Source organism: Struthio camelus, chromosome 7 (assembly GCF_040807025.1).
Source record: "Struthio camelus isolate bStrCam1 chromosome 7, bStrCam1.hap1, whole genome shotgun sequence".
In the NCBI taxonomy this organism is placed as follows: domain Eukaryota; kingdom Metazoa; phylum Chordata; class Aves; order Struthioniformes; family Struthionidae; genus Struthio; species Struthio camelus.
Window position 1 is genome coordinate 25272622 of NC_090948.1, and position 27234 is coordinate 25299855.

General features: G+C 38.2%; 2 protein-coding genes across 19 annotated transcripts in view; one reads left to right on the forward strand and one right to left on the reverse strand.

The window, feature by feature from the left end:
• Positions 1-27234, reverse strand: part of CAMK2G (calcium/calmodulin dependent protein kinase II gamma) — a 278435-nt gene that overhangs the window by 208638 nt on the left and 42563 nt on the right. For 16 of the 18 annotated variants that reach the window (XM_068950422.1, XM_068950439.1, XM_068950442.1 and 13 more), the window contains one exon: positions 15069-15218. The exons of the other annotated variants lie outside the window; for them this stretch is intronic. In XM_068950422.1, coding sequence (XP_068806523.1) covers positions 15069-15218 — 150 coding nt within the window. The remainder of the gene's footprint in view (positions 1-15068; positions 15219-27234) is intronic. 18 annotated transcript variants of the gene reach the window in all.
• On the forward strand, positions 603-10276 carry PLAU (plasminogen activator, urokinase). The gene is made up of 11 exons (XM_009671207.2): positions 603-675; positions 2280-2388; positions 3506-3560; positions 3745-3849; positions 4389-4554; positions 4954-5051; positions 5145-5334; positions 5895-6040; positions 7112-7252; positions 8323-8471; positions 8981-10276. Exons 2-11 carry the CDS (start codon positions 2329-2331, stop codon positions 9173-9175), a joined length of 1305 nt encoding a protein of 434 aa, XP_009669502.1. The 5' UTR covers positions 603-675; positions 2280-2328; the 3' UTR covers positions 9176-10276.

Genomic DNA, 27234 nt, shown 5'->3' on the forward strand with positions numbered 1-27234 from the left:
TACTCCCTCCCAATGGGCTGTGCTTTACCTAAGAAATGATCTTCCTAATGTTTTGGGAAAATTCTGCTCTAATCCACATCTATGAATCCATTTGACCCTTAGACAATAAATCACTTGTGTTTCTTTCATTATGGACAGCGTCATATAAATATGAATAAAATACAACATCACTTGTTCACATTCACAACATCATGTTTCAGCATTAGTCATTTTCTTCCTAGCTGTCACTCACATTTTTCTTTCGGTTTTTAAATACTTCTTATGAAATTGCTGCCTGTTACGGAACATGAAGCAAATGAACTCATTAAAGAGATCTAACTTCAAATGCAGCATAGCTTTAAGTAGCAAAGAAGTTGTTTGTTCGCCCCGGCCACGCTCTCTTGCCCCCCCCCCCCCCCCGCTCGAAACTAAAAAGCATCATTTAAAATTTCCCCCTTGAGTCATCCCCAGGTTTTTGTTTGCGCCGAGCGGAGCGCCGAGGCGTTTGCAGTCCGCGGTGCTGGAAGGCGGGCGGCGCCGCCGAGCGGGCCCGGCCAGCCGCACCGCCCCGCACCGCTCCGCTCCGCCCCCGGCGCGGCCCGGCCCGGCCCCGGCCTGGCCTTTATAGCGCCCGCCTGCCGCTCCTGCCGCAGTAGCTTCTGCTCGGTATCGCACCGCACTGCCTCGCCGGGGCTGGTAAGTGCAATAATGCCTTTAGCAACCTAACGGGGTAGGAGCGTGACTGCCAGGTGCCAGTCCAGTAGAGCAACCGAATCCACTGACTGCTCTTTAAATCAAAGCAACTCCCAATCGCATGCAATGTAATCTTTTAGTAATGCAAAGATTGGTTCTATGTCCCAGATTTTAGCAATGTTATATAATGTTGAAAAGAAATCAGCTGTAATGCTATTTGTGATGCTAAGGGTTGGGCCTGAGAAAGTAATTATAGTAAGGAGTGACAAATTATTTGCATGTTTGTCAAATATGTTAATGTCTTAATATGACTAGAGTTTAAGTTTAAAAAAAAATCTACTGCAATATAAACTTAACTTGAAAAGTACATGTCTGAGTACCTGAGGCATGATTTGCTTTTTTGCATTATGAAATCTGCATCCCTTATAAGCAAAGGGTGCATCTATGTTAGCATTTTGGTTTGGATCAGGTCTGTATTTTTTTTAATGAATCTACTAATCCTCTCCACTCCCCATGCTTTGGGTCACATCATGGAATGGTTTCAGCTCTTAAACTGTATTTCTTTTGAACAAATGAAACTGAAAGATGCATTTCAAGTATCAGTAGGTGCTCATTCCATGGGACCAAACTCTGAAGCAGACAGTGCAGAGCAGGTCTTCAGTGCCAACTCTGCTTTGCATGCCATCTCCTAAATTATTGCATTGCACTACTTGCTAATGTAAATATAACCAAAGTTCCCAGACATCTTCAGTTTCTCTCTTCTTTGAAACTGAAGACACTTTCTTTTTCTTCCAAGAAAAAATAAATTCCCAAATAAATTTGACTTAGACTAAAAATTTAAAAAAAAAAGGGGGTGGGAATGCAAATTAGCACTTCATAGCTTTTTTTCCCTCCCCATCACTTTTACAAGTTAAACTAACTGTCACTTTTGAAAGACTGCTATGCATGCTTGGCTACAAGAGGCAGCTGCATATAAAGAAAAGAAATGGAATATGTTGTTAGTGTTATAATATTATAAATAAATGAGGAAACCTCAAGACCAGCTTTTCAAAAGTTTGCAGTGGTCAGAGGCACTAAATGAGGTGGCCAGGCTTACACAGATGCCCAGCGTCAACAAGCTCCAGTCAGCAACTATGGAGGCACTAGGAAAGAAAAGGAGCTTTCCCTTTCAGATCCTTTGGTCCTAAATGTGGATGTTAAGTGCTTCTTGAAATCTTGCTAAAAAGTCGTAATATCAAGTTAAATAGGCACATACCACTGCACAGCAACTAAATAAATCTGCCAATTTCTAGACTGACTGCATTAGTCTACACTGTAGTAACTATTAATGTGTGGATTTTTCCAATTTCCTTGTCTCTGCTTCATTTGAACAATACTAAATCTGATTGTATTTATAAATGTACAAAACTGCACACTTATAAATGTGCAATTGCTTTATAAATGTGCACAACTGAATAATAAGCAGATAGTCCAGACTAAGTCAGTTCTTAATTTTTCTGTCAACTGAATTGTGCAACATGTCCTCAAATCAAATGAATACAACAGAATCAAGAGCAAGCTGATACTCCAAGCTACAACATGATACTGATTTCCTTTTCTATTTTCAGAATCAAAATAATACAGATAGAGGGACAAAGTGAGAAGTTAACTAACATCATGAAGTTACTCATCATCTGCACAGTAACTCTGGCCACACTTGTCACACGACTAGATTCTGTAAGTTTTGAAATAAATGAGGCCAGCTACTTGGAACCACTTCTGTTTTTTGACTATACTTCTGCTTTGGACAGTGAACTAGACTTTCTGCTAGCATTCTGCTTCTTGCTGCATTTGCAGATACCTATGCATCTGCTGCATATATATCTCCATGAAACATTTTGAACCCTCTGTTTTTTTCTTCCGCGTTTCCACTTCACATTAAGATCTCTTCCAGAGAGTTCAAATGGGAATGACATCATGCAGTAGCTTTTATATCTTAACGCAATTCAAACCTGGACACCAAGTACCAAGAGCTCACTGGGTTTTCATGGAGGCTGATACTGGGCCTTAACTAAATTCCCATTTTCCCCTACTTGAAAGAGTGTGATGTTAAGAAAGGAGCAACAGATCTGACTCGATATTTTGACTATTGACTTGTATGACAGTTGCTATCTATCAGAAGAACCATTCACCAAATTATGGAACTGTACTGTAACCATGACCTGTTTTAGCTCAGGCTAGCCCACTTGACCTCTGGGAAAGCCTAATCTTATCTCTTTCTCCATGGGAGTAAAAGTCTAGCCTGTGCTTCAGATCCTCCAGAGGCATGATATGGAATATAGGGCAAAAATCTACTGTTGTGTAAATCTACTGGCTATTACTCCATACACAACCATGGAGTTGGATCTACGCTGCATCTTTGCTGCACTGCTTGGTGGCTGAGAGGTGGGGATGGAGACCTCCTCCCTCAGTTTTAGGGACACTGACCCTTGAGAGCTGCTTAGGTCCTTATAGCAGAAATATAACCACAGTGTTGACCTGATGCACTGGCCCAGTTTTTTGGTTTGCTTTGGTTTTGTTTTCTCTCTTCCTTTCTGGTTTGCTCAAGTACAGTTCCATCTCCTATTCACAAGCACACTCCACAGAGCAGGCTCAGCTGGTAACCTTGTGCACATAACTTTAAACTGTTGAACCAGAAGGTATGTACTAGGGATTGTCATGCACTTGGAGTTTGGGCCCATAATGTCAGGCATCAGAGCTGTACAAAAATTAGCAGATAATAAAATATCATAAAAGAAACTACTTCCTTAAAAATAATTTATATATGCCTTTTTTTCCTCCTCCCTTTCTTCAGGCTTACACCAAGAAGTACTACAAGCTACCACATAAACACAGATGGGAACACAAGGGTAAGTATCAGCCAGTTCCACTTTACTCTAAAACAAGTTTGTTAACCTGCAATTAGCACATTCGTAAAAGAGGGAAGAATCTTACCTAAACACCTATCACCTATCATTTAGTTTGCAACTACATTTCACTTTGCAGTACTAATCGACTGTTTTAACTCTGATCCATGGTGTCTTTCACTTGCAGATTGCAACTGTTTAAATGGAGGAACCTGCATTACCTATTACCTCTTTAGCCGGATCAATCGTTGTTTATGCCCAGAAGGATACAGTGGAATTCACTGCGAAATTGGTAGAGTAGCTATCTTTGCCTGCTTAATACTAACTTACTCTATTGAAAAGATATTAAAAAAAGAAAATCATGAATATGAAATGTCAAATGAAAGTACTACAGATAAAAGTAGGACTAGATATTCTATAGCATTTTATACTAATAGATTAGGGGGAAAGAGAAACAGGTTAGCGGAGCAAAGTCATGATCTCTGAAGTCTTTTTGTCCCTGCCTCTTCACTAATGTTTCAGTTTGTAAAATACAATGAATTTGTTTGGGAGGGTCCTGAAGTGCAGGAATAACTGATTATATTATGATGTATACTGAAATCATTAAAAAAGTAACATATATGCTTTAAAGCATAAGATATTTGGTGCAGAAAATTCATATAAAACAAATTTAATAAGAATATACAGACTAATTAGTCCGGACTTTGCATTATCTGTTTTAAAGTGCAATGCCAGAATGTTTTTTGTTTTATTATATGGATCCACATGGTTATTTCTATCTCGGAACAACTATAAACAAGAACATGACACTAGCTGAAATTTATTTTGCAGACACTGACAACAAATGCTACATGGAGAATGGTGAGGACTACAGAGGAATTGCAACAGAAAAGGAATGTCTGCCATGGGACCTTCCTTCAGTAATCAGGAGGGGTAGCTACCACACTGACTTGAAGAATGCCTTGCAACTTGGCCTAGGCAAGCACAATTACTGCAGGTAAGATAATGTATTACTTCTCATGTGATCAATTCTATTGTCATATATTCCCAGAAGTGCCTCTAGTGATGGTACATGATTAAAGGAGTACTACAATTTTCCAGAGACTAATTTTGATTAGAAATATTTGAAACTTGGCTCTCTGAAGTATCTAGAGTTCTCATTTTTTCGGTGAAGCTGATGGTACTGCAAAATTCCCAGAATGCTACAGTAATGGTCCTACAAGAAGTACCAGCTATGACAAAATGAACTTCCAATTTTGTGATCAAACAGGTGTCCTCTTGTAAACTCATTTCTTTGGCATATCTTGCAATCTTTATCCTTTTCAGAACGGTCGGAATTTTAATATACCAGCATTTACAAGCTGTTTATGAAAAGAACACTTCCTTTATCTTCCAGAAACCCCAATGGAAGGAGCAGGCCCTGGTGTTACACCAAAAAGGGGTTCAGCATTCAAGAAACTCCCTGCAATATACAGAAGTGTCACACACAAACTGGTAAGCCACATTTGTTTCAAGACAACTGATTTCAGGACAAGGTTGCAACTTGCCTGTTGTAAGCCCATCTCAACAAAATTCTTTCTTTCACAGAGCCCACTTGTGGTCAAAGGAGCTTCAGTAAGTACTTCAAGATTGTTAGCGGAAGCCGTGCAGAGGTTGAGTCTCAGCCTTGGATAGCTGGCATCTTCCAAAACATAAAGGGCATCGACCATTTTTTGTGTGGTGGCAGCCTCATTGACCCTTGCTGGGTGCTTACAGCAGCACACTGTTTCCATTCTCAGTAAGTTCTAGCACTTCATAGTTCTGCATTGGCCCTATTTTCAACTTTTGTCAACTGAGTTCTTTGGGCAATGCTCACTGTGCAAAGCTCAACACCCTTGAAAATCTATCCTACTAGGATAGACTTGCTGTAGCAAAATGCAACTATTTTGATGGATATGCAATTTAAACAACCTAGTCAAATTGGAACCAGGGTTTCATGCTATGGTTGCTGTTCCCAAAACTTAGAAGTTGTACTGAAAGGTGATGAGCTGTTAAGAACAATACATCTAGTAATATATTGTGGAAAATTGATTCTCCTAGCCTTCTGGAGAAGAACTCATTGCCAATGCCTGGCACTAGCAGCAGCCAGGTAGATGTGCAGCTCAAAACAGCTGAACATCTACTTTATATTGACTTAAAATGGCAAATCGGGGGTCTAGAATATTGGATCATCTTTCAAAGCCAAATAGCTAAATCGTGCTTTTTCTTGTCAATATTAAACATGAAACAGAAGTCAATGGTCCTTGACCTCACTCTTGGGACTCAGTAGTCTTAATGAATCTCTTGTCTTTCATTCAGGTCAAAAGACAAATCAGCCTACAAAGTTTTCCTTGGAAAGTCCATACTGAATGCTACTGATAATAAAGAACAAGTGTTCATGGTGGATAACATCATCTCTCACCCTGACTTTACAGATGAGACAGGTGGCAATGAGAACGATATTGGTAAGCGTCATCTTAAAATGAGCCTTCAGAGCACTAAGGATAGTTGTGGAGGTTACATGAGTATGATATACTTCCACTAAAATAACTAGAACCAAAAAACAGATGAAGGGGAACAGGAGCCAGGTGCTTTAGAAAACTAAGCTCATAGTAAGCAAGATTTTTTCCACTTACATAAAGCTGGTTTGCGGCACATCTCAGATACAAAGTTCCATGCATTACCTGGCACACAGTCAGCTCTAAGCCTGTCTTACTGCTGGACTTACACAAGGCATAGCTCTTGAATAAGCACTGGTGGCAGCACCCCATTCCTGCCATCCTCCTAAGTGGAGGTGGCTGGCAGTCAGCAGAAAGGCATGCACACCTGGTCTGGGCATTCAGAATGGGGCAGGACTTCTGATATACATGCAGTACTGCTGCTCTGCCAGGAGCACAGTACCCCCAAACCTCTGCTGTGGAGCAGAGATTACACTATATCTCTGCAGAGTCCACACTGTATATGTGTAGTAAATCAAGACACAGCATACACATCACAGGTTTCCCCATGCGTTAGGGGAATGCCATGCCAGGTACCACATGAGCTAAATGTTACCTTGAACTAATCCTGAAAACATAGCTTTCACAAGCCCCTCCCTAAATCAACAAAATCATATAATAGTTCCTTAAACCCTTCTGGTGAGTGGTACAGTAGAAACTGCCCCCTCTTCAGCAGGGCAACAGAGGCCACACTTCACAGCAAGTCAGGAAACTGAGGTCTTAGAACAGCAAGAGGTGGCTGAAAACACCTTTTGAGAGAAATCTTTCCCCCAGTTATTCCCCCCCCGCCATCCTTCCAGGAAGGAAGTTCAAGTTGGAATGTTTGCCCATTTCAATGCTGGAAATATAACTTTGTTTTCACTGCAATGACTAGCCTCATTCCTTAAGTGATGAGGGCAACCAGATATAACTAAACTAGATGTAATTACAACTACTCCTGTTCGCTTTACCAGATGCTTCCATTTTCAAAGAACTCATGAGGGAAAAGTTTGCTTTACAAATCTAACTCTTTCTGCTCTGACCTTTTTTTTTCTTTAGCTTTGATAAGAATAAAGACAACTTCTGGACAGTGTGCTGTAGAAACCAAATATGTCAGAATGGTCTGCTTGCCAGAGAAGAACCTCTACCTACCAGACAATACCCAGTGTGAAATTTCTGGCTATGGGAAACAGGATTTTTGTAAGTGAATAATTTCTCTTATCAAAGCTGTATTCAAGCAACATGGAAGTCTCATATTTGAAATATTACTGGGCAAACTATTAAGCATTACTCTACCTAGTATATAAAGCCTCTGTCTTAGAGGTAAAAAAAAAACAACAACAACAAAAAACCTTGACCAAAGCTGTGTTGTTCTAGACTTTGTTTTTACAGATTTCAGTGAAGTCTTTTTTTCTTTCTTCAAAAGATTAAAAGCAAGGCACAATGTAGTTACGGAATGGTACATTGAAGCCACATAGTTCATACTGTGTACATAAGCATAGCACACCGAGTATCCAGCTTTACCTCTAAAAGTCAGAAATAGTTTTCATAATAGCGTACTACTGCAATGCCCTACACCCTGTGGTCTTCCTCCTCTGAAATGCATCACACTCAATATTGCTTATAGTCACTCTTAAAAACCACAGTTGCATTTGTGAGTGTTAATACCAGTAACAACCAAGATCCACTAGTTTCAAGCAAAAATTAACACAATTGCATAAAATTAACACAATTGCATAAACTGGGCATGTAAACAAGCTGTTTTTTACACCATGATCTGCAAATGATTCAGAGACCCCCTGCTGCTATTGTGTGTTCTCCATGTAGATCTTTTTTGAAAGACTGTTTTTACTATATCTTATGCTTCTCACTTTTTCAACCATCAAAAGTAAACCAAGATTAAAAGAGGAAAAAAGCCTTTTTTTTGGCCTGATAGTGAGGAGGGGAAGAATTGAAAGCTATGTTGGAGTATTAGGCAAGGACTACATCTGTATAGAATTTAGCTCCAAAAACTGTCCAATTCTTTCTCTCTAAAAATTGGATGAATTTTGGATAAGTAGTTTGCATTTGGAACATTTGTTTTCACTTTTAATATTAATAAGTCTGAAAGTAAAACAATGCTGTATAAACTGGAAATATGAGCCTCAAAACAGAACTGGAATGGTCATCATTTCTTTTCTGAAGACTAGCAGTATACTTTTCCTCTTGCAGTATTTTTTTTTTTTCCTCTTAGAGTGTTAAAACAGTCTAAATAGTTCCTTTGTTTGCAGATGACATTTACTATGCTCAAAGACTGATGTCAGCCAATGTGAACTTAATATCACAGACAAAATGCACACATGAATACTACGATAATATCAGAGTTACTGACAACATGGTCTGTGCTGGAGATTCCACATGGAAAACTGATGCATGCAAGGTAAAAATTGGTTTTATTTTCTAAAACTATTTTAGATTCATGTTTTTTCACCCTAACCCCTACGTGGCACTGATCAATTGTTGGTATCTTATAATTTTGCTAGCCAGAAGAGTCTCCCTTTAGTTAAAGGGAACTCAGTACAGCCAATAGGCAGGAAGACAACTGATTCTGATTCTCTGATACACAACTAAGCATGCTGGCTTTGACCTTTTTGTAACTAACCTAATATCTGTGATTACAAATGTAGTCCAGAGGGCTATGTGAAAGGTGACCACTCCCTCTGTGCCCAGCGAGGGTGGAATGGAGAATGTCTTGACTTATAGACTATGTTCTAACTGCAGCAAATTGCTGAGCATTCTGTTCCATCTATGCAATGTTGTCAAAAATCAAACCTTGACTCATCGTGTTTACTAGTTATTTTTACTTGAGAAAAATAATAATCACAGGGACCCTGTGATAAAGGCTTCATCTGCAGAAAACAAGCTAATGTATTCTCTTTCCATGGTCAGGGAGATTCTGGTGGCCCCATGGTCTGCGAGCACAATGGCAGGATGACGCTTTATGGGATTGTCAGCTGGGGAGATGGCTGTGCAAAGAAAAACAAGCCTGGCGTCTACACCAGAGTTACTCAGTACCTTAGCTGGATTGATTCCATTATGAATGCAGTACATACCAAAAGTCGTTCTCTCCCTGAATCAAAATGACCTTCTTTCCACATATGGAGTCAAAGTACTTGCACCAAACAAATGAGATTAAGCCTATATTGATGCCAGGACACTGAAGTCCCAGATGTCACTGAAGTTGAGTCACGTATATTCCTCACTAGAGGCTTTAATCACAAATGCTCACGTGGTCTGCCACTCATTAGTGTTTCTGATGCAGAGACATAGTGACATACTATTTAACTACTCTGAATTACCTGAAAACCACTCCGTGGGAAACTAAAATATTTAACATTTAAATGTGTATTCCCATGCACAATACTATACATATCAAGTTATCTGCCTGCTTTATTTATGAACCAGTCTTTGGTCCAGAAGTATTGGTAAAGTTTTAACTTATTTAACTCAAATGTACATTTTTTACATAGACCCAGTGTAAAACTCTTCCTTCCCCACATCACATTGAAGAATGCCAAGACTGAAGTCCTAGAAACCTAACCTGTTAAAACCGGTATGGAGAGGGCAATCAAGCCTTTTTGCACTATGAAGTGAAATAAATTGCATCAGCATTAGTTATCACTAATGCACAAAGCAGGACTAAAGTCTAGCCTGAAGCAATACTTGGCATATGGGGCTCAGTCCTGTAGTCCCAACCTATATGTAAAATCTTAGGGATAGCAACAGTAGCTGTATCAGCGTAAAAACACTTAATGCTTTCCACTTAAGGACTGTGACACAAAGAAGCAAATAGTATATTTTTTTGACTGGACTTCCAGGTCACATTTGAAGGTGTCTGGGTCCCTTTTGAAGTCTAATCCTCTACATGTATGTATGCACCTAGAAGAGGATCTAAGTACTCAAAGGCTTTTTGTAAGTTCTAGTCAATCAATGCCTATTGAATACTGCAGATATCAAATGTCAGAAATAATGTCCATTCATCTAGGTAACATTGTATGGAAGCTACTTCTTTCCCTAAGACTGATATGCTGGTTTTATTTTTTTAAACTTGTCTTTGTTTTATAGATTTGTATTATTTGTATGAGGGCTGGAACCTCAGGTTTTATTTAATTATTTTTTACATTGTTTAAGTTATTGTTTGTACTATGGATGTTAAACTATCATTAAAAAAAAATGTTATTCTTATGTGGTTGTTTGTTTCATATTAGAAGTAGAAGGCCATAATAGAGAGCGCTTAGAACAAAGAAATACTTGAGGCCAATTGTATTTCAAGTTCTGGACAAAATGACACAATTCTAAACACAAACTAAATGCTCACTAAAGATGCATATGTGAAGATACACGCATTCTGTTGCTTGGACAGACAACCAAAGCAGAAAATGCTCTCAAGGTCTTCTCTCTTGGGGGGTTAAGGGAACATAAGAGTTCTTAGCATCACTTTGACATCCTAAAGAGCATGCTCTATGCCTACTTTGGCCTTTTTTATTTTTTAAGGAAACTGTTATACATGGAATGACTCCAGCTGAAGACAACTGAATGAGATGTTGTCAAGCCACATTAAGAATTACATATACTCTATAGATTATATCTGTATCAAATTTGCAGAAAAAAAATTGTATTGCAGCATTAGGTTACAGCATATTTGGGTGATGTTTGTAAATGCGCAAAAGGTCTGCACATATCATACTAATATTCTGTCAAGTACTTGACACTATGAAAAATGATTTCCCACACTGAAATGGCCAGCATGGAGCAAATTAGCAGCCTAATTTTTGAAATAAGGAGTCCTATTCATCCTACCCAAATGATTAGTGACAATACTGGCAACACAATTTGTGGCTGAGATCTGCAAGCAGAAATTTATTAATTACCACTCTGTGTTGTACAGTTATTTGGTCAAAGTATGTTGTTTCTGGATTGTTGATTAGCATTTCTGCTGGGAGTTAAAACTGTACTTTTTTCTGGAGAACTGGTTAGAGATGCACAGTGAGAGACCATCCAAGATGAGAAAGGTGGTACCCCATCACTGATTATCTAGGCAGTAACTAACAGGAAAATCTGACCAGTTTTGGCAGATAGTACTTTGGGCACAAAGTAAACAATGATAATATATATGCACATGTTGTCAGAGGCATTGTGTATCACTATCACCGTAATTAACTGCACACTTTTCACTGAGTTCTGTGGGCTTTCTCTGTGAACAAAGTGAAATCAGTGCAATGTACTTTTCAATTTACTCTCATCATTATGAATACAGAACAAAGAAGGCATGATAAGCAAAATTTGCATTTAAGTCTCCTTCGTCCTGAAATTTAGGATGCTCTGCTAAAGTATGAACAAAGATAGGGTCTTGAGAGCTAAGGAAATTTAGATACGGTTTTGGGTTCTGCGCTCCCCGCCCAAAGCCTCAATTTTTCAAATTGAATGCTGTCTGTGCGTGCAATCGTTTTCGTTATTTAGCTAATGTTAGATAAACTGCCAGAACCAAAATGAAATCTTTAAACAAACATACAGTGCATATACCTCTCCACCTTGATTGCTATAATACATCATATACTCTCTTCTGTTCTCCACATCACATTCATAGTAGAGTGGTAAAGCCAACTCCCAGTCAATCAGGATGTTAACATGACTTAAAAAATTATCATCCCTATTAGACATTGGTAAAATAAAATCAAGCTAATGATAATGACAAATACATCACTGGGAAAACTTGCTCTGAAAAATGGTGTGCTATTTAACAATTACTATCAGTAAGTGCTACCCCAGCACTTCCTGGGATGCCATGATCCTTTTGTTACACCTTCGTTATCCTACTCCTCAAAGGCATTGCAAGCCTCTGACACCTCTCATCGCAAGCAGACATTGACACCTCTACTGGCTCTGTCTGGAAGGCTTAGGATGCCAGCCGCTGAAACTCCTTTACTAATGGGAATATATTTTATCCCACCATATCCCTTTTTCTCACTTCTTTGGGCTGCTGAGGGGCAGACACTTAATCCTCGCTTTTAAATCAATTTCAGAACGGAGTCAAATGGGTGTTAGCACATAGCTGAAGAGAGTAAAGCAAAACTGTTTTAAAAGCCCTCATTAAGCAAGCTCTAAGATACATTAAAGATTTCCTTTCTGTATTTTCAGTATCAGACTAGTAAAGGCTAACTGGTTATTACATAAGGTGTACAGTTGCAGTAACTTAGTACCTCCACACAAATACAACTTTAAAAAACAGTGAAACATACTTAATACTGTGCCACAAATGTTTTTTATATCAACACAAGGATATCTCAGGATCTTGGCAGAGGCTTAATCTTTACAGAGCGTCTACCACAGGCAGTGCTGCTGTGCAGGTTGCCCTCCAAACCACTGCTCAGGGAGTTTTCAGAGACCCACAGAAAGTTGCAGTCTCCTTCCAGGACACTACCACCTTCCTGGTTTGCTTTTTGTAATTGCAGTACAATAAGCCTGTAAGGTTTCAACCTAATTGCAGCACCTCAAAAGCCCAAAAGATATCTAAAAGATTTAGCATCTGATAACTTGTCAGGTCAGGAGCTGCAGAATTCCAAATATATGGTAATAAAGGAAAAACTTTATTACTTATTAGAAACTCTTATTCCACCCTTCTCAACCAGCGTCATTACATACATACTTTTTTCCCTTTAAATCCTTTTTGAAAGATAGTAGATATCTGGGAGATACTAACACGCATGTACAAGTTTGTAGAATAAATTCAGATATCATAATTTTACTCTTCAATATCTTTCCTTGATTTCAGATATGTGGCACATAATGCAAAGCAGTAGATATGGGCATCAGCTGAACAACAGAAGAGATCAGATTCTCAGAAACTCAGGGGTATGAAAAAGAATAATTAAAGTCTCTACTTCTCTTTAATACTTCCACAAAAGAAACATATTAAGCAATGGGCATAAAACAGTATCTGATATGTCCAAGACACAGGAAGCTAGTTTAACCTACCAACCCTTAAGAGGAAGTGATGCATTCTGGATGGACAAACCACTTTACCTTATATAGCTCAGGCTTTTTGAATGGAGGTGGAACTAAAATGTGACTCAAAGCATTTAAAAATAAAACAGATTTGAAATAAACCAAGTGCTGGTGAAATATGATACACAGTCTCCTATTTGTTGCACATATTATATCACTTTCATGTAGAATTGCAAGGGTCAAAGGATTTTGTTTGTGTATATTGAAATCTGAACGAATAGAAAGCAATGTGACTATTTGATCCCCAAGCCTTGGCCTCAATTCTGATACTTAACCAGAGTGCCTGCTTTGGGGCAAATGAGAGCAGGGATTATCTGTAAATGAGAAGCAAACCTTTGTGCATCCACCAAACCTGTAATCTGATGTTTTAGATACTCCCATCTCAAGTCAAAGTAAAAAAAGGCAAGTGATATAGTTGGAACAATGCATATTTGTTAATGAGCAAATCTGGGTTCAAACTTGGTCTGGCATACACCCTTGCAAATCCATCGCACACCATGCAGCTATATAAACAGATATTTCAAGCAGAATTTGAGTTCTGTTGTTTAATCTTCTGACAAGTGAAAGAAGTGAAACTTTAAGAAAGTGAAAATACAGAAAATTTATGGAACAAGTACCATGTGCTTGCTTGCTCTCATGAACAGTGAAATAAGACGTACACTCAGAAGTCAAGCATGAATGTACAGGCTATACAGGCCTATGAGAGCAGGACGCTCCAACACCGTGACCCATTCCATAGCTGCAGGCAACCAGCTGACCCATTCAAGACTTAGGCTGCGTATATCTGGTAGGATACATTAATTATATTTGGAAGGCCTGCAAGTATATCAGGGTAGAAAAACAGAATCCAGAGTGAGCTTAGCAAACTAGAGTTGCCTGAAATGCACAAGATGCACGTTAATAAAGACAAATGTAGGAACAACCACATGCACAGACACCAGAAGAGTAACGACTGGTACGAAAGCAGATCCAGAAGGCACAGCAGACCACTAGCTGGATGTAAGTCAACAATATTACAGAGTTAAAAAACCCAAACATCATACTCACACATACAACAAAGTACAGTCTGTAAACCTAAGGACTAGGCAGACACTTAGCTGTGCCTTGTTTTGGGCATCATTTTTCTTGATGGGAACACAATAAAATTGATCAACAATCTAGAACATGATTTGGAGAAAAGACTGAAAATATTTGGTTTATTTTATAGAAGAAGCAAAATCTAAAAGGGAGATTTTATTTAAAGGGATAGAAGGTTGATGCAGAGAAGGGAATAAACTTTCCTCTGCGTCCATGGGAGATAGAATGAGAAGCAATAAGCTTAACTGCAGGAAGGAAAACTGAATCCACATTATTATGAAAACTTTTACACTAGTAAGAGCAGTGAAGCACCGCAATAAATGACATTGAGTGGAGGTGAATCTCCTCCACTAGAGTTTTTAAGAACAATTTAGGTAGATAATCAGTGGGATCTTGGAACAAAACTGGAAGAGATGTTAAGAAATCATCTAATCTCAGCTTCCGTGTTCTACTCAGAATAAACGACCATGCTTAGTGACCGAGATAACCAAATGAAAATACAGACAACACAAAGAAATTTAGAAATAGTATTACACAACTGTGGATTTAACTGTCTTTTAAAAAGAGATTTTAAAAATGAAAAGGATCCTGTGACAGGAAAAGGTCTGGATTTATGAATTAACCACTACAGGCAAACCTCTTAATAGTAGATTTATAACAGTAAAAAGTGATGTGCGGACTTTTCTGTGACTCTTAACAGAATAATACTATAAACCGAACTGGAATAAAATCAATTGCTTCCACTTACCACTGTGCAAAATGTTTTCAATGTATTACATGTGTTACTGGCAAGAGAGTATCGCCTACTGGACAGCGGGAACATTATTTCTCTATTGAATAACTGGAAAGAATTTTGCACATAATGCTATGACTTGGCATCATAAGCATGAATTACCTCAGTATGTTCCAAGCTACAGGCCTCCGGGTGTGATGTAAATCTTTCAAAGAACAGCATCATCATAAAGAGGCGATCAGGAAAGATGAGTATCACAGGCAACCACCAGATGTTGTGAGGCAATGGCTTATGTGTTTTCGGATCAGACACCTGTTTGATGACATAGGATAATTCTAGAAAAACAGATGGACGTATTTACAAGTAAATACCTCCCCAAGTTGTCTCGTCATTTGTTAGAAATGAAGCAGAGTGTCCGAGCTAGGCACATCTCAGATTTTCCAAGTTCAATATATTTGTGACTTCAGTAGCAGTAATTGAGAAATACCACTCACTAATTCTACTTTGTGGCACAAAACACCCTGGCCACAAGCAACAAAGCAAACACAGGGCAACACACTTCTGTCACTTCTGGGGAATTCAGCAGGTAGTATGTGCTTTCCTCGGACTTCCTGACCTACGGCTCGTTCTAACCTATTGGTAACCCACAGAACTTCTCAGAGAGGCTGCCTACCCCAAAGGCCTTCAAATATTTTAGCCTAAGTGAAAACAAATCTTCCCCAAATGACAATAAATCAGAACGTTACTACGGCTGCTGAAATTGCAGCTGTTCTATGAAGATTACAGCATGTACTTGGAATTACTACAGCACATCAGGATATTCGATAGAAAAATCTTAACTACTGTTCCAACTCCATCTTAAAATGTATCTGTGAAGTCTGACACACTGCAAATTGATGCGATTGGTTAACTTCTTGATTTTTAAACACACTCCCATGCTATGGTAATAGCAGTCCCAGTCACATGAAAAACTGCCTTGAACAGGTACCCTTGACCATCTCAGGAGTACTTTGCTCTAGAACTTATCAGCCAGAACCAGAGCCTGCATTCCAGGACAGTGAGCAAATTTAAGCTGCTGCCATTCAAAAACAAACTGATTTGTCTCAAAGACAATTCTGATTATATATTTTCGGAAAAATGATTAAAGCTTTCACATTTAAATCAGTGACAGAATTCAAGTTCCACTATTCCAGTGGAAAGACAACATTTGTAGCTGCTCGTATGGTTAAGAGCTTCTATCTTATTTCTGAGATGTCATTTGACAATTCTGATTCTTTACAGAATGCATTTTAAACATCCTTTTTGGGTGCTTGTTTTGGCCTTCCTGTTCGATGGATGCTGACCGAATAACTTGGAAAATATTTTTTATATATACACAAATATACTTCTAAATGATCCTAGATTATATGGGATACCATAAATTAAATACACGGTTGTGTGAGAAAGGAGGTATGACCTGCTTTGTAATAACTGTTATCTTACTCAAAAGTGGGCTAAATAAAACCAAGTTATGCCTATAGCTATTTTGTATATGACATTCTGCAAGCATTTGGTATTTATCATGTGATTCCATAACTCATTTTTCAACTGGAAAAAGATCCTAGAAATCAAGTATGCTTTCTTCATATCACAGTCATGTAGGCAAGACATTCTCACACAAATGTTCTTTAGAGTTCAGTTTTTTGTACAACAAATTTTTTTTATTACTGGATCTATAGGTTTTTGTTCTAAACAATCATGGGAAAAAAAAAACAGAGGTTCAAATCTTATTAAAGCAAAGTACAGACAATTTCTAAATCTCTTCCACCCTCAAACAAGGTACTATTTGAACTGTTTTTTTCTCAGGGACCACAGAAGGCACAAACGAATGCTTCTGGTCTGTGCAATACAACTGGAAAAGTAAACAGTGTCTTTTTGAGCTCAATGGAAAGAACATGGATTTTTTTTTTTTTTTAAGAGGAAAACAGAGGTGGAAGACTCCTTAAAAACATGAGATAGAAATTCTCATCGAGTCTATCATGTGAAGACTGGGCACAACAGAAATATTTCAAGTATTCATTTTCACAGAGGAGTGAAAATGGATTCACTCACTGGAGAGAGTAAATCCAAGCTTGGCTGTTTCATTTTCCTTTAACACCTTTCTGTTTAGGTTCAAGAATATTTGATCACAGACATCACTTTTTATATATAATTTTTAAGAACAAATGATTGTTTATTTCTTTACAAACTAAATGTAAACAGATAAATTTGAAATCTGTTTTCAGAGTAACTCCAGTTTACCTAAAATAACTGCAGTTTGGATTATCCTGTATATTAAACCTTTTGGCCTCTAAAGACACTTCTATCTCATATTTACTATATTCTTCATTTACAATAGGCTTAATACACACAGTATCAAGGGCTTTTTTGCTTATTGGGTTGTGAGGCAAAGCAGAGAAACTGATTCTGTAGCTGAATCCAGACTGTGGAAGTTATTTGTAGGTGGTGAAGTCATACGACCATGGGAGCTTTCCATCAGCAACTCAGTTGCACCCTCTAAACAAAAGATACTTTGCATTTTGGGATCACGTAAAGAAATAACTTTGCATGGATTAATAAAGACAGTAATAACTGTCATCATCTTTCTCTGTTTTCTGCAGAGTGTTTCTCAGTTGCTCCTGGTGGACTGTCTGATGCAAGACAGCAAACAAATGCGGTGAATCATAAATGTAATCTTAGCATAGCTTCTCAGAATAAACCCCTTGACATTTTTTTCTTACCAAGAAAAGGGAAAATGTAGAAAGCAGGATGGCTGCTGCAGAAGCATTTACCATAGTATTATTCCATCCATTCTGAAAGACCCCTTGATTATTACCAACTAAATAGTGCTGTTTTTTTAAGATTTACCAAGAGTAAAATAATGCTTGCAAAGCTTTATCCCACATAGATACAGCAAGGGTACATGATTTTCTTTTTCATTTGAGAAAACTATTGAAGATTTTGTTGAAAATGACATTCTTCTTTCTGACCATAAATCCCTCAAAAAAAGGGAAGAACAAAACAGGTTCTGATAATGGCTCTATTACTACACACTATAATGCAAATAAACCTTTGTATGCATAATGAGTTACAAATTGCAATGAACATGCACTAAGAATATTTGCAAATATTAAAAAAAAAGTATGGCAATAGTCTAGACTTGGAGAACATATTCATCCATTAACCATCACCATTTAGAGCTGATACTGCTATTGTCAATTTTGGGATAGAGCATCTACAAACGTGTGGAAACTCAGAATCAGTATTTGCTTCTAACCAGTTTCCCAGCTCATATATTGCAGATTACAGTGAGGTACGCTACAGATAGGTTATTGTACAATCTTGAAGGTAATGTCTTAAACTGCTTTTCCTCTTCTGCAAAAAGTTTCATAGGTTCTGAAATGGTATTTCATTGTGTCAACTTTAAATACACTCAAATAATAAGGGATGGGGTGGGGTTGCTTCCTGTAGCTGAAAGAGATTGACAAATATTTTCCAGATATTAAAAGTTACTTTAGTATATGCAGGGAGGGTCAAGCAGCTAAAACTTTTAGATTATTTGATGTCAAAAAGATGGTAGACATGGAAAATACTTTCAATGACTGAAAGCTATTTATATTAACTTCACAAGATACTAAACTCTTCCAAATTAGCAGGTCAAATAGCAAATGTTGATATCATAATACATTAAATGATTGGTAAGTAACAACAAACAACTGATGACAAATTCTTGGGTCATAATTAGAATTCTCACCTAAACACATCAAAGCAAGGACAGAGAAACGGAAAGGAACTTTATCTCAGTGACACACACTAACTCTCAAGTGTTTTAATTGAACTTATACTAACTGAATTGTATATTTCAAGGCAACAGAAACACACCTTGGAAGGAAGATGCATGACATATTTTCTAAAAAAGTTTCGTTACACCTTTCTCCACCCCACTCCCAAACCTAACCCTTATTTTTCTCGCAGTTTTCCATTATTTTCACCCAAGAAACAAGAAAAGCCTAAGGAAACCTGTTGCCATCAGAAATTTCCCTAACATCACCTTCCCTGGGCCACTGATGCGACTCCGCAAATAGCAAGTGTTTGGCAGCAGTTTAACACGGAAGAGTGACTGAGAAGGTCCATGAGAGGAAAAAAATCATAGAGTTAGGCAAGGGTAGTACAGGTTTTCAATTAGACTGGGAATAATTAATGTCCAGTTGTTACAGGTTCTTTTAAGAGCAGATGCCTTCAGTTCTTTGGCCATCTCCTCTCCTAGTTGTTGCATTTATATAGGTTTGGCCTAACGCAGATGGTAACTACTGGATCAAAATCCATCCTCTATATCTCTTCCATGAAAAGAAAGTGACTTCAGTCACAATAACCAGCTCAGTCTTCTAAAATAAAACTTACATCTTTTAGATATCGATTCCTTTAGAGAAGTTGTACTTCATGTCCCATAAAAGTCAGAAGTAGCTCTAGTAGCAGCAGTAAATAAATAAATAAATAAATAAATAATCAAGTTATAAAAACACAAAAAGCTGTTTCTGGCTCTGAAAAGAATTTTTATTAAATGAACTCCCACATGCACACCAGACTATGTGGCATATGATTCAGCAGACAACCCAATACAATGAAATGAATAACCAGAGGCACACACAGCATTTTTCATAATTGTTGTATGGCCATGCAAGAGACTTTTGATTAAGACACAGAATCAGAAATCAGGGCTCCCAAAAATATTTCCAGCCCAATTGCACACCTGTTCATATTACCAAAAAGTCCAAGTCTAAAGAGCTCTGGAGACTCTTCCAACTCTGAAATGTACCTTCTCTATTTTCTATTAATTCACTTCATTTCGAAAGTACTAAAACATACTTTCAGATAGGTCCAAGACAGGGCATCATTTGAGACTAAATTAAAAAAAAAAAAAATCAACAGAACACTTATTTTAGTATAGAGAGAAAGATATAGAGGTAAAAGCATCATGGAAAGCTTATTCCTGCACTGATTTATGCACTTAAAAATCTCAGCCTTAAAACTATATTAAAGGGACTTTTAGAGCATTTAGGGGGAAAATGATTTAAGTTACTAGCTTTGCTCTAAAAACCTTGGAACAATTCTTATTTTTACTGTCATATTTCAATCCCAACATACATGCATCTCCTCCTGAGACATGAAAGCAATCACATGGATGGGAAAAATATTGACTATTCAGAGGCAACAGAGCTGTCAAACATACAAGCTAACAAATAGTGGGAAGGAGATAAAGAGACAGTGAATTCCAGGCTTTTAAGGATGATAGTTTATGAGCGTTATGAATTGCAGAGCTTAAAAATAAAGCTTGCCATCCAAATATAATGCATATCAGCAACCTTTTAACCTAGTATACTTGCAATAATAAAAAAAAAAAATTATTACCTATTCCAGCACTGAAAATGCAACATTTAAAGACCTTTTAAGAACCAACATATAGTATCTCAACCAAAATATGCCATACTAAAGTGCCAGGCTTTATACATACTTATACTGGTATTTATGCTGATAGACTTTGTTTCAGGACAAGAAAAGGGAAAAGTATACTGGTATAAAGGCATTTTACACAATACACTGTTTAATAGTTTTAACTATATTGGTTTAAATAAATTAATCATCTGTCCCTATCTGACCATTTCACAGCTGCAAAGATTGTGTGGTAACAAGTTCTGAGTTTCACAACCATATTTTCTACTACGTGGGTTTCTCCTCTACGTTTTACTACAAACTATTCACGACAGAGGGTGAAGTTTTTACATATGCATGGTGTATTTTGTCAACTTCTGATACCAAAGGACCCTGAAGGTCTCTAGTATTTGAGCTCCTGCATTCAATAGGCTGAGAAAGTGGATATATTTGTTGGTATATCCTAGTTTCTATAGGGGCAAGCAAGACCACATGCTATTCAATTACTATTTTTTCATTCTCTGGATATCAGCTATGCTTCTTCAAACATGACCATTAAAATTACAGTCTGTGGGCACTTCAAATGACAAAGTGCATTTCTGTATGAGCTTTCCTACTTTGAAGGCTACTAGTATCCCAGCCTGACTTGTTTATATGCTGGTAGCTATATTTTTACTAAGCTTGAAGAATTACTTGCTGTTGGTATCACTGCACAGGTGCTAATGACTCATTTTTCATACTAATAAAACCAATGCCAAATAGAACTGCCCGTCTTATATTTTTAGCCACAGAATCTTGCAATGAAAATGAAGATGTGTCAAGATGCTCTTTATTCAGTTTTAGCAATGGAAATGACATGAAAAGCTCAGATTTATGTAGCAATTCTATTCCTACTAAATAAATGTTTTGGACTTCTGTGAATAGCCTAATTCTACACTCACTTCCTCAGGAGAGCTGGCGCATCATCAGAACAGCAAAAAACTATTAAATATATCTCCTTTTTTGTTTGAGCAGCTCATCTCACCACAAGCATAGTCCCAGTAATTCAGTGAAACTAACATTTCTCTTAGGCATTACATCAAAGAGATATGGATGATCAGATCAATTTGGAGATCTGTGAGCTATCAAAGAAATAACTTTTTAAAGCGAAAATGTAAGTATAACACTGGGGAAAGCCTAAACAAAAATGTAGCTTTATTACAGAATGACCTACAAAAGCACTGGGATTCTCATTTCCACATTTAGTCCTACTCACTCTGGCCAATTTCATCTCCCTTATTTTGCAGGAAATAATCTCATACATACAAAGCTCCTAGCGGTTAGGTCAATTTTCCTGTCTTTAAACACCGCTATTCTCCATTAAAACTTTTATGAACATCTGAAGGGAAACCAATAAAGACATCTTTCATTCATTGGCCTACAATTGGACTCAAACTTTGATGGGTTGCAGCTGCTTTGGTTCAAGCCTGTTTCTAAGTTAAGTGCCCCTGTAACAGCTGTGTTTGAGCTGAGCCTGGTCTGCATAGCCCACGCTGCCAGGAACAAGCAGTTCTTCCCTCTGCCCAACGTACAGAATTGCCACTAGATGGAGCATCCGCCTCAGAAACCAAGAGGCTGGCTCACAGAGCCAACACAAACCCACAGCCTAGGGACATAAATGACAGTGTTTTTATTTATAGTATTTCCTTTGTCCCCCTTTCATTTCAGTTCTTATGAAAAGGTGAGCAAGGGATAACCATTAGGTACTCAGGCATTCACTTACACAACCCAGCACTTTTTACTATGACTCTAAGAGGATCTCTGAATCCTTATTGCCAGTTATGATCCTCCATCTGCCTGACTTGTCCAGGTTTTAGTCAATGTTAGCACACTTCACGGCAGCAGAAGAGCCAGAATACTGCCCTTGTGAAAATGCCCCTTGGCCCACCAAAGCATCTGGGACAAAAAAAAAAGGCCAGTTACTCCCAATCATGCTCACAGGAAGGCATGGAAGAGTGCAAAAAGTGTTTAAGAAGAAATTGTAAAAGTGCAGAATAGTGTGTTACTTGTTTTTTCTGCAACAATACATGAATTTGATTAGAATAACATGAATAAAAGAAGATAAACCAGCACATGAAGTATGAGGAAGCATGAAAATCCTAAATCTTATCTGAGAAGAGTAACAGCTACAATTACGCTTTAAGCGGGTGTGTTGACAGTGAACTAACTTCCCCCGAGCCTCTACATCGCGCTCGATTATACAATCGGGACCGCCCCCGGCTGCCACTTGGCAGCTGTTGCCCGGGCCCCGAGCGGCGCCCTGCCCGCCGGGCGGCGGCGGCCGCAGCGCTCCGCTGGGGGGAGCCGGCGCGTCGCGGCGCCGCCGGGGCCCGGGCGGCGGCCGGCGGCCGGCTAGGGAGACGCGCCTGTTGCACCACAAAAGAGGAGCTGGAGGAAGCACCCTGGTGCTAGAGTTATAACCCCTTATTTATGAAAATATAAACAACGGCACCTCAGGCCCTTGTTGCCGCTCCTAAGCATGAGCCAACGCAGAATTCTGGCCCTACAGCTACAAAGCCCTTGGATGAACATACTGTAAAGGCTGTCGTGCGGGCTCGAAGTGGCATCCCATACACATGGCTCTGAGGTCTTCCTGGCACTAATGCTCAGCCAGTTTTCTCCAGACCACTTCTATTACATATTACGTGCATACAAAGACAAGTACTTCGTTGCACCTGAGTTGTAACAAAATATACCAATGGGGTTTGAATTGGTTTAGTCTCTTGGATTTTATATGCTTATAGTTTTTACTTTGAACATACATCCATGAAGTTTTATACATATTTTTAGCACAGCTCGGTGAAACAAAGTAGTCAAAAACTGCTATTTCTGTAGATTTTTAGCAGATATTATTTATGTAATATTCCCTTCTACAGGTGTGTGCGGAACTTGGTTCTTCCCATGGTTGCTTTCTGACGGTAATGCAGACACACTCGCATCATCTCCAAAAGCTTTTTACTGTTTTTTTTCCATGGGTCTTCACTTCTGACCCATTCTACCAGGAAAGTGAAGTATTCTTAAATGACTTTTGACCATGCGTTACCATCAGAAGGTGTATTAATATTTTCAGAACACAGCTGATTTTGCACTGAACAATCATTTTAATCTATTCAGGCTTCAGTGCACAGCTAAAAAGACAAATCTTATCAGTTTGTTCAGGAAGGTTTCCCATCCTGAAAGCAAAAATGGCATTACAATCTCAAAATAGGTGTAACAAAGATTAATAAAACATCCAATCAGAAAATATTTGCATATGTTTAATAAATAAGTCTGCCGACCCCTTTGCTACAGATGCCTGATCTGTGTTATCATTTTTTGTCAAATTTTGTGAAACCCTTGACCACATTGCTAGGAATCCTTATAATTCTGTATCTGGGAAATACAAAGCTGTTAAAATACCTGGTTGACTGGAAAATGTAACTTTTAAGTTCAAGAAGCTTATTTTTTCAAGCCTCTGATTCATCAAAATTACACCATAATTTTTCTCAAGTACACTACTATGAGGGAAAAATGAAATGTGGGACAAAGATAAAAAATCTACTTCACAATTCCATTAAAGAGCACTTGAAAGATTTTTCTCCTTGACATATGAACAAAACTCAATATTGCTTAAAGAAGCCAACACTACTTTTTCAAATCAAACTCAATACTTATTTCATCTCATTCTGCAGATGTCAGACAAATATGATATCAGTCAGAAAGCCTGAGATAGTTTGCACTTCTCCCAGACGAGCTACCCACATTAGAAACTGGTTTTATGTAGTTTGGACAACTTTGCTATCTAGCCCATTAGGCAACTACAGGAGCACAGCACACAAAAACTACCCATTTTCTAAGTTATTACTGTTTTTCATTACAGATCAGTTGAAGGTTAAAATAATGCCATATCACTTCTACAACTACTTCTACCACAAATATGTGATATACCGTATTTGGAAAGCAAATGAGATTAAGCTGGGGAAATCAGCCTTGAACTAGAATTTGAGCAAAGAGGGAGATCATTTTCATAGTTTTCAAAATTATTTCAAAAGATACAATATCTTTTGCAAAAAAATTATGCTTCAGATGCCCAAGATATGTAGATTTTTCTTTTCATGACAGGGTAAATTCCAATTGAAAATATGAAGACACAATTTAATAAGGAAGATTTTTTTTCTAAAACCAAGTGGTTACATTTTAGATGAAAGGTAACAGCCAAGGAGTCAACTTTTCCAGCAAGATACATATGACCTGTTAACATATGCTACATAAAACCAGGACAGCATTACACAGAAAAAAATATCTTTCACAAAAAAGACAGGGATTAAATAGCCTTCACAATAAGGGAAATATTTCTAGGCCATGCTAGAGAATGAAGTTTAACGAAGAAGCTCCTGCTGTTACTTTCCAGGCTGTGCTCTGCATGGCAGCCTTGCAGTACCTACGAGGAGATTATTAACATGCCAGAGCCAGGCTGCTCACAGCAAGCACGGCAGCAGGACAGGAGACAACAGGTGGAAATGGAGCTGAGAGGTTCTGACTGGATACCTGCAAAAACCATCTCCCCATGAGGAGAATGGAGCAGTGGAACAAGTTGCCCAGAGAGGCCGTGTAGTCTCTAAGGTGGAGGTTTTCTAGAGCTGACTACATAAAGCCCTAAGCATCCTGGTGGGGCCTCTCATGGTTGACCCTGCTTTGAATAGAAGGTTGGACTAGGGACCTCCTCATGTCACTTCCTACCCAAATTATCCTATGATGCTATGATAAAAACTTCCACTGTCCCATAGCATAGTCACAAGACGCTTTCAAAGGAGATTATGATAAAATTCACACAATATATTATATGGCATTATTCAAGCTTTTAAAAATAACAAATTCAAATTTCTTCAAGAATAATCAAAAGTCTAAGACTTTGTCCTGTTATATTTCAAAGGCACAACTTCAAGATTTTCTGAGACCAGTGACTGCAATTCCAAAGACATTTTAATGGCAATTTGCAGTACTTGAATCATTTCATAAAATTACAGCATTGAGATTTGTAGTTGCAAATATAGATATAAGAACTATTCTGAGAAGCAGCCTGTATAGTAGAAACAAGTATACCCAGAAATAAAAGGAGAAGTGAGCCTTTGTAGTACCTCTGCTATTTCAAATTTATGAATGGTCATTGCATTTACGGTTCATAGTAAACTTTCTTCCAAACTTAGAATATGTCTCATAATTTTCCCATGGCAGTTTACACTCACACTGTATTTGGAACAAGATAATTGCAAAGAGCATCTATGATTTACTATTACTAATTAATACTACTATTTATGACTTACTATTACTGTTGTTATTATTTTTATTATTATACGCTTTTACAGTCACATGATGAACAAACTTTATGCACTTTGGATCCAAAGTCTCCCCACTGATGACTGAGAACAGTGGGCACAGAGTTCCTTGCAGTCTTGCTAGCTCAGAATCCGGTCACCACCAGAAGCAGGCCATACCACCTCCAAGGTCAGACTCCCAAAGATCGGTGAGCATTGACTCAGCACTGTGCTGAGGTAGTAATAAAGTCTGCATCAGGGGTCTGAAGGCCTGAATGAAGCCAACGTGGAAGCTAAACATCCACTGGAGTTTGCAACTACTTGCTGATTACTTGCCAAGGACACTGAAACAACATTCCTGATGTCAATGCTCACCTTCACAGCACTGCTTCCTGGGATATTTTCCTCACTGCAGATGGCCATCCCTGTTGATTCCATCAGCTTTAGTTTACAAAGTGGCCTTCGAGGGTCATATGGCAATGGATGACCAGAAAACTTTCTGAGGAATTGCATGGCATCAAATGCAAAAGATGTAAGTGTAGAAATGTACTGGGCTTGTACCAAGTATGGTAAGGCTTGAGGTCTCTCTTTTCAATCCCATCCTTGCTCCACCAAAATAATTCAGCCAAGAGAACCTTTAACTCTGGAGTACTTTCTGTCAATAACTCCAGTACAAGGGCTAGCCTGCTCATAACCTAAGAATATGGATGTTTTCTTTTCAGTCAAGATTAACTGGTTGAATCTCACTCAAAATGTATATGGCAATCACATGTAAAAAGATGCAGCAATGAGAGATATTTAAGATTTATTACTGAGACATCAAACAGAGAACTGGTATCTTCTAGTACCCATATGAAAACATAAATTCTGCATCTTGGTACAAACGCAAACTTATTTGTTCCCGTGAGTTCCTTCATCTATCAGCAAATGTCTGGATCAGTGGACCAGTGTGAGAAGATAAAACAAATCAGATCAAACAACAGTGGAAAACAATTACAAAACATCTACTGATAATATTGTCTTGGTAACTCTGCAAAAGCCAAACACTAATTTTCACACTCTCTGTGATTGAAGTTTATTCTGCCTTTCATAGCACTCATCAGCTGATAACCTCCTTCTTCAGACCTTTTACAAGGCAGTACAGATGGATCACTATTTATCAGCTCTCAAATATTAGTATCAGATAATCTGTCAAAGAGGAGTTATAGATCCAGTTACAGATGTATTTCCCGTATCCTAGTCTCTTCAGTATGGAACCTACTCTAATTTGCATGTCTCCTCTCTACTGCTCTGTCCATCTCTAAAAACAGGTTTAACAGTTGCAACATTTCACTATTCACTGGATAAGTCTTTCCACCTTTACACATAAAAGGTATATCCTACAAATACGTATAGAATAGAAGTCATTACCATAGGAATCTGCAGGATTCTATTAGAAGAAAAGGTAGTATGATGCCATGAAGAGAAGAGCTTAAAACAATCTGGTTCTTCACTATGTTTTCTGTCATAAAAAACAAAAACCTCAAGTACCTTCTTATTATAATCCT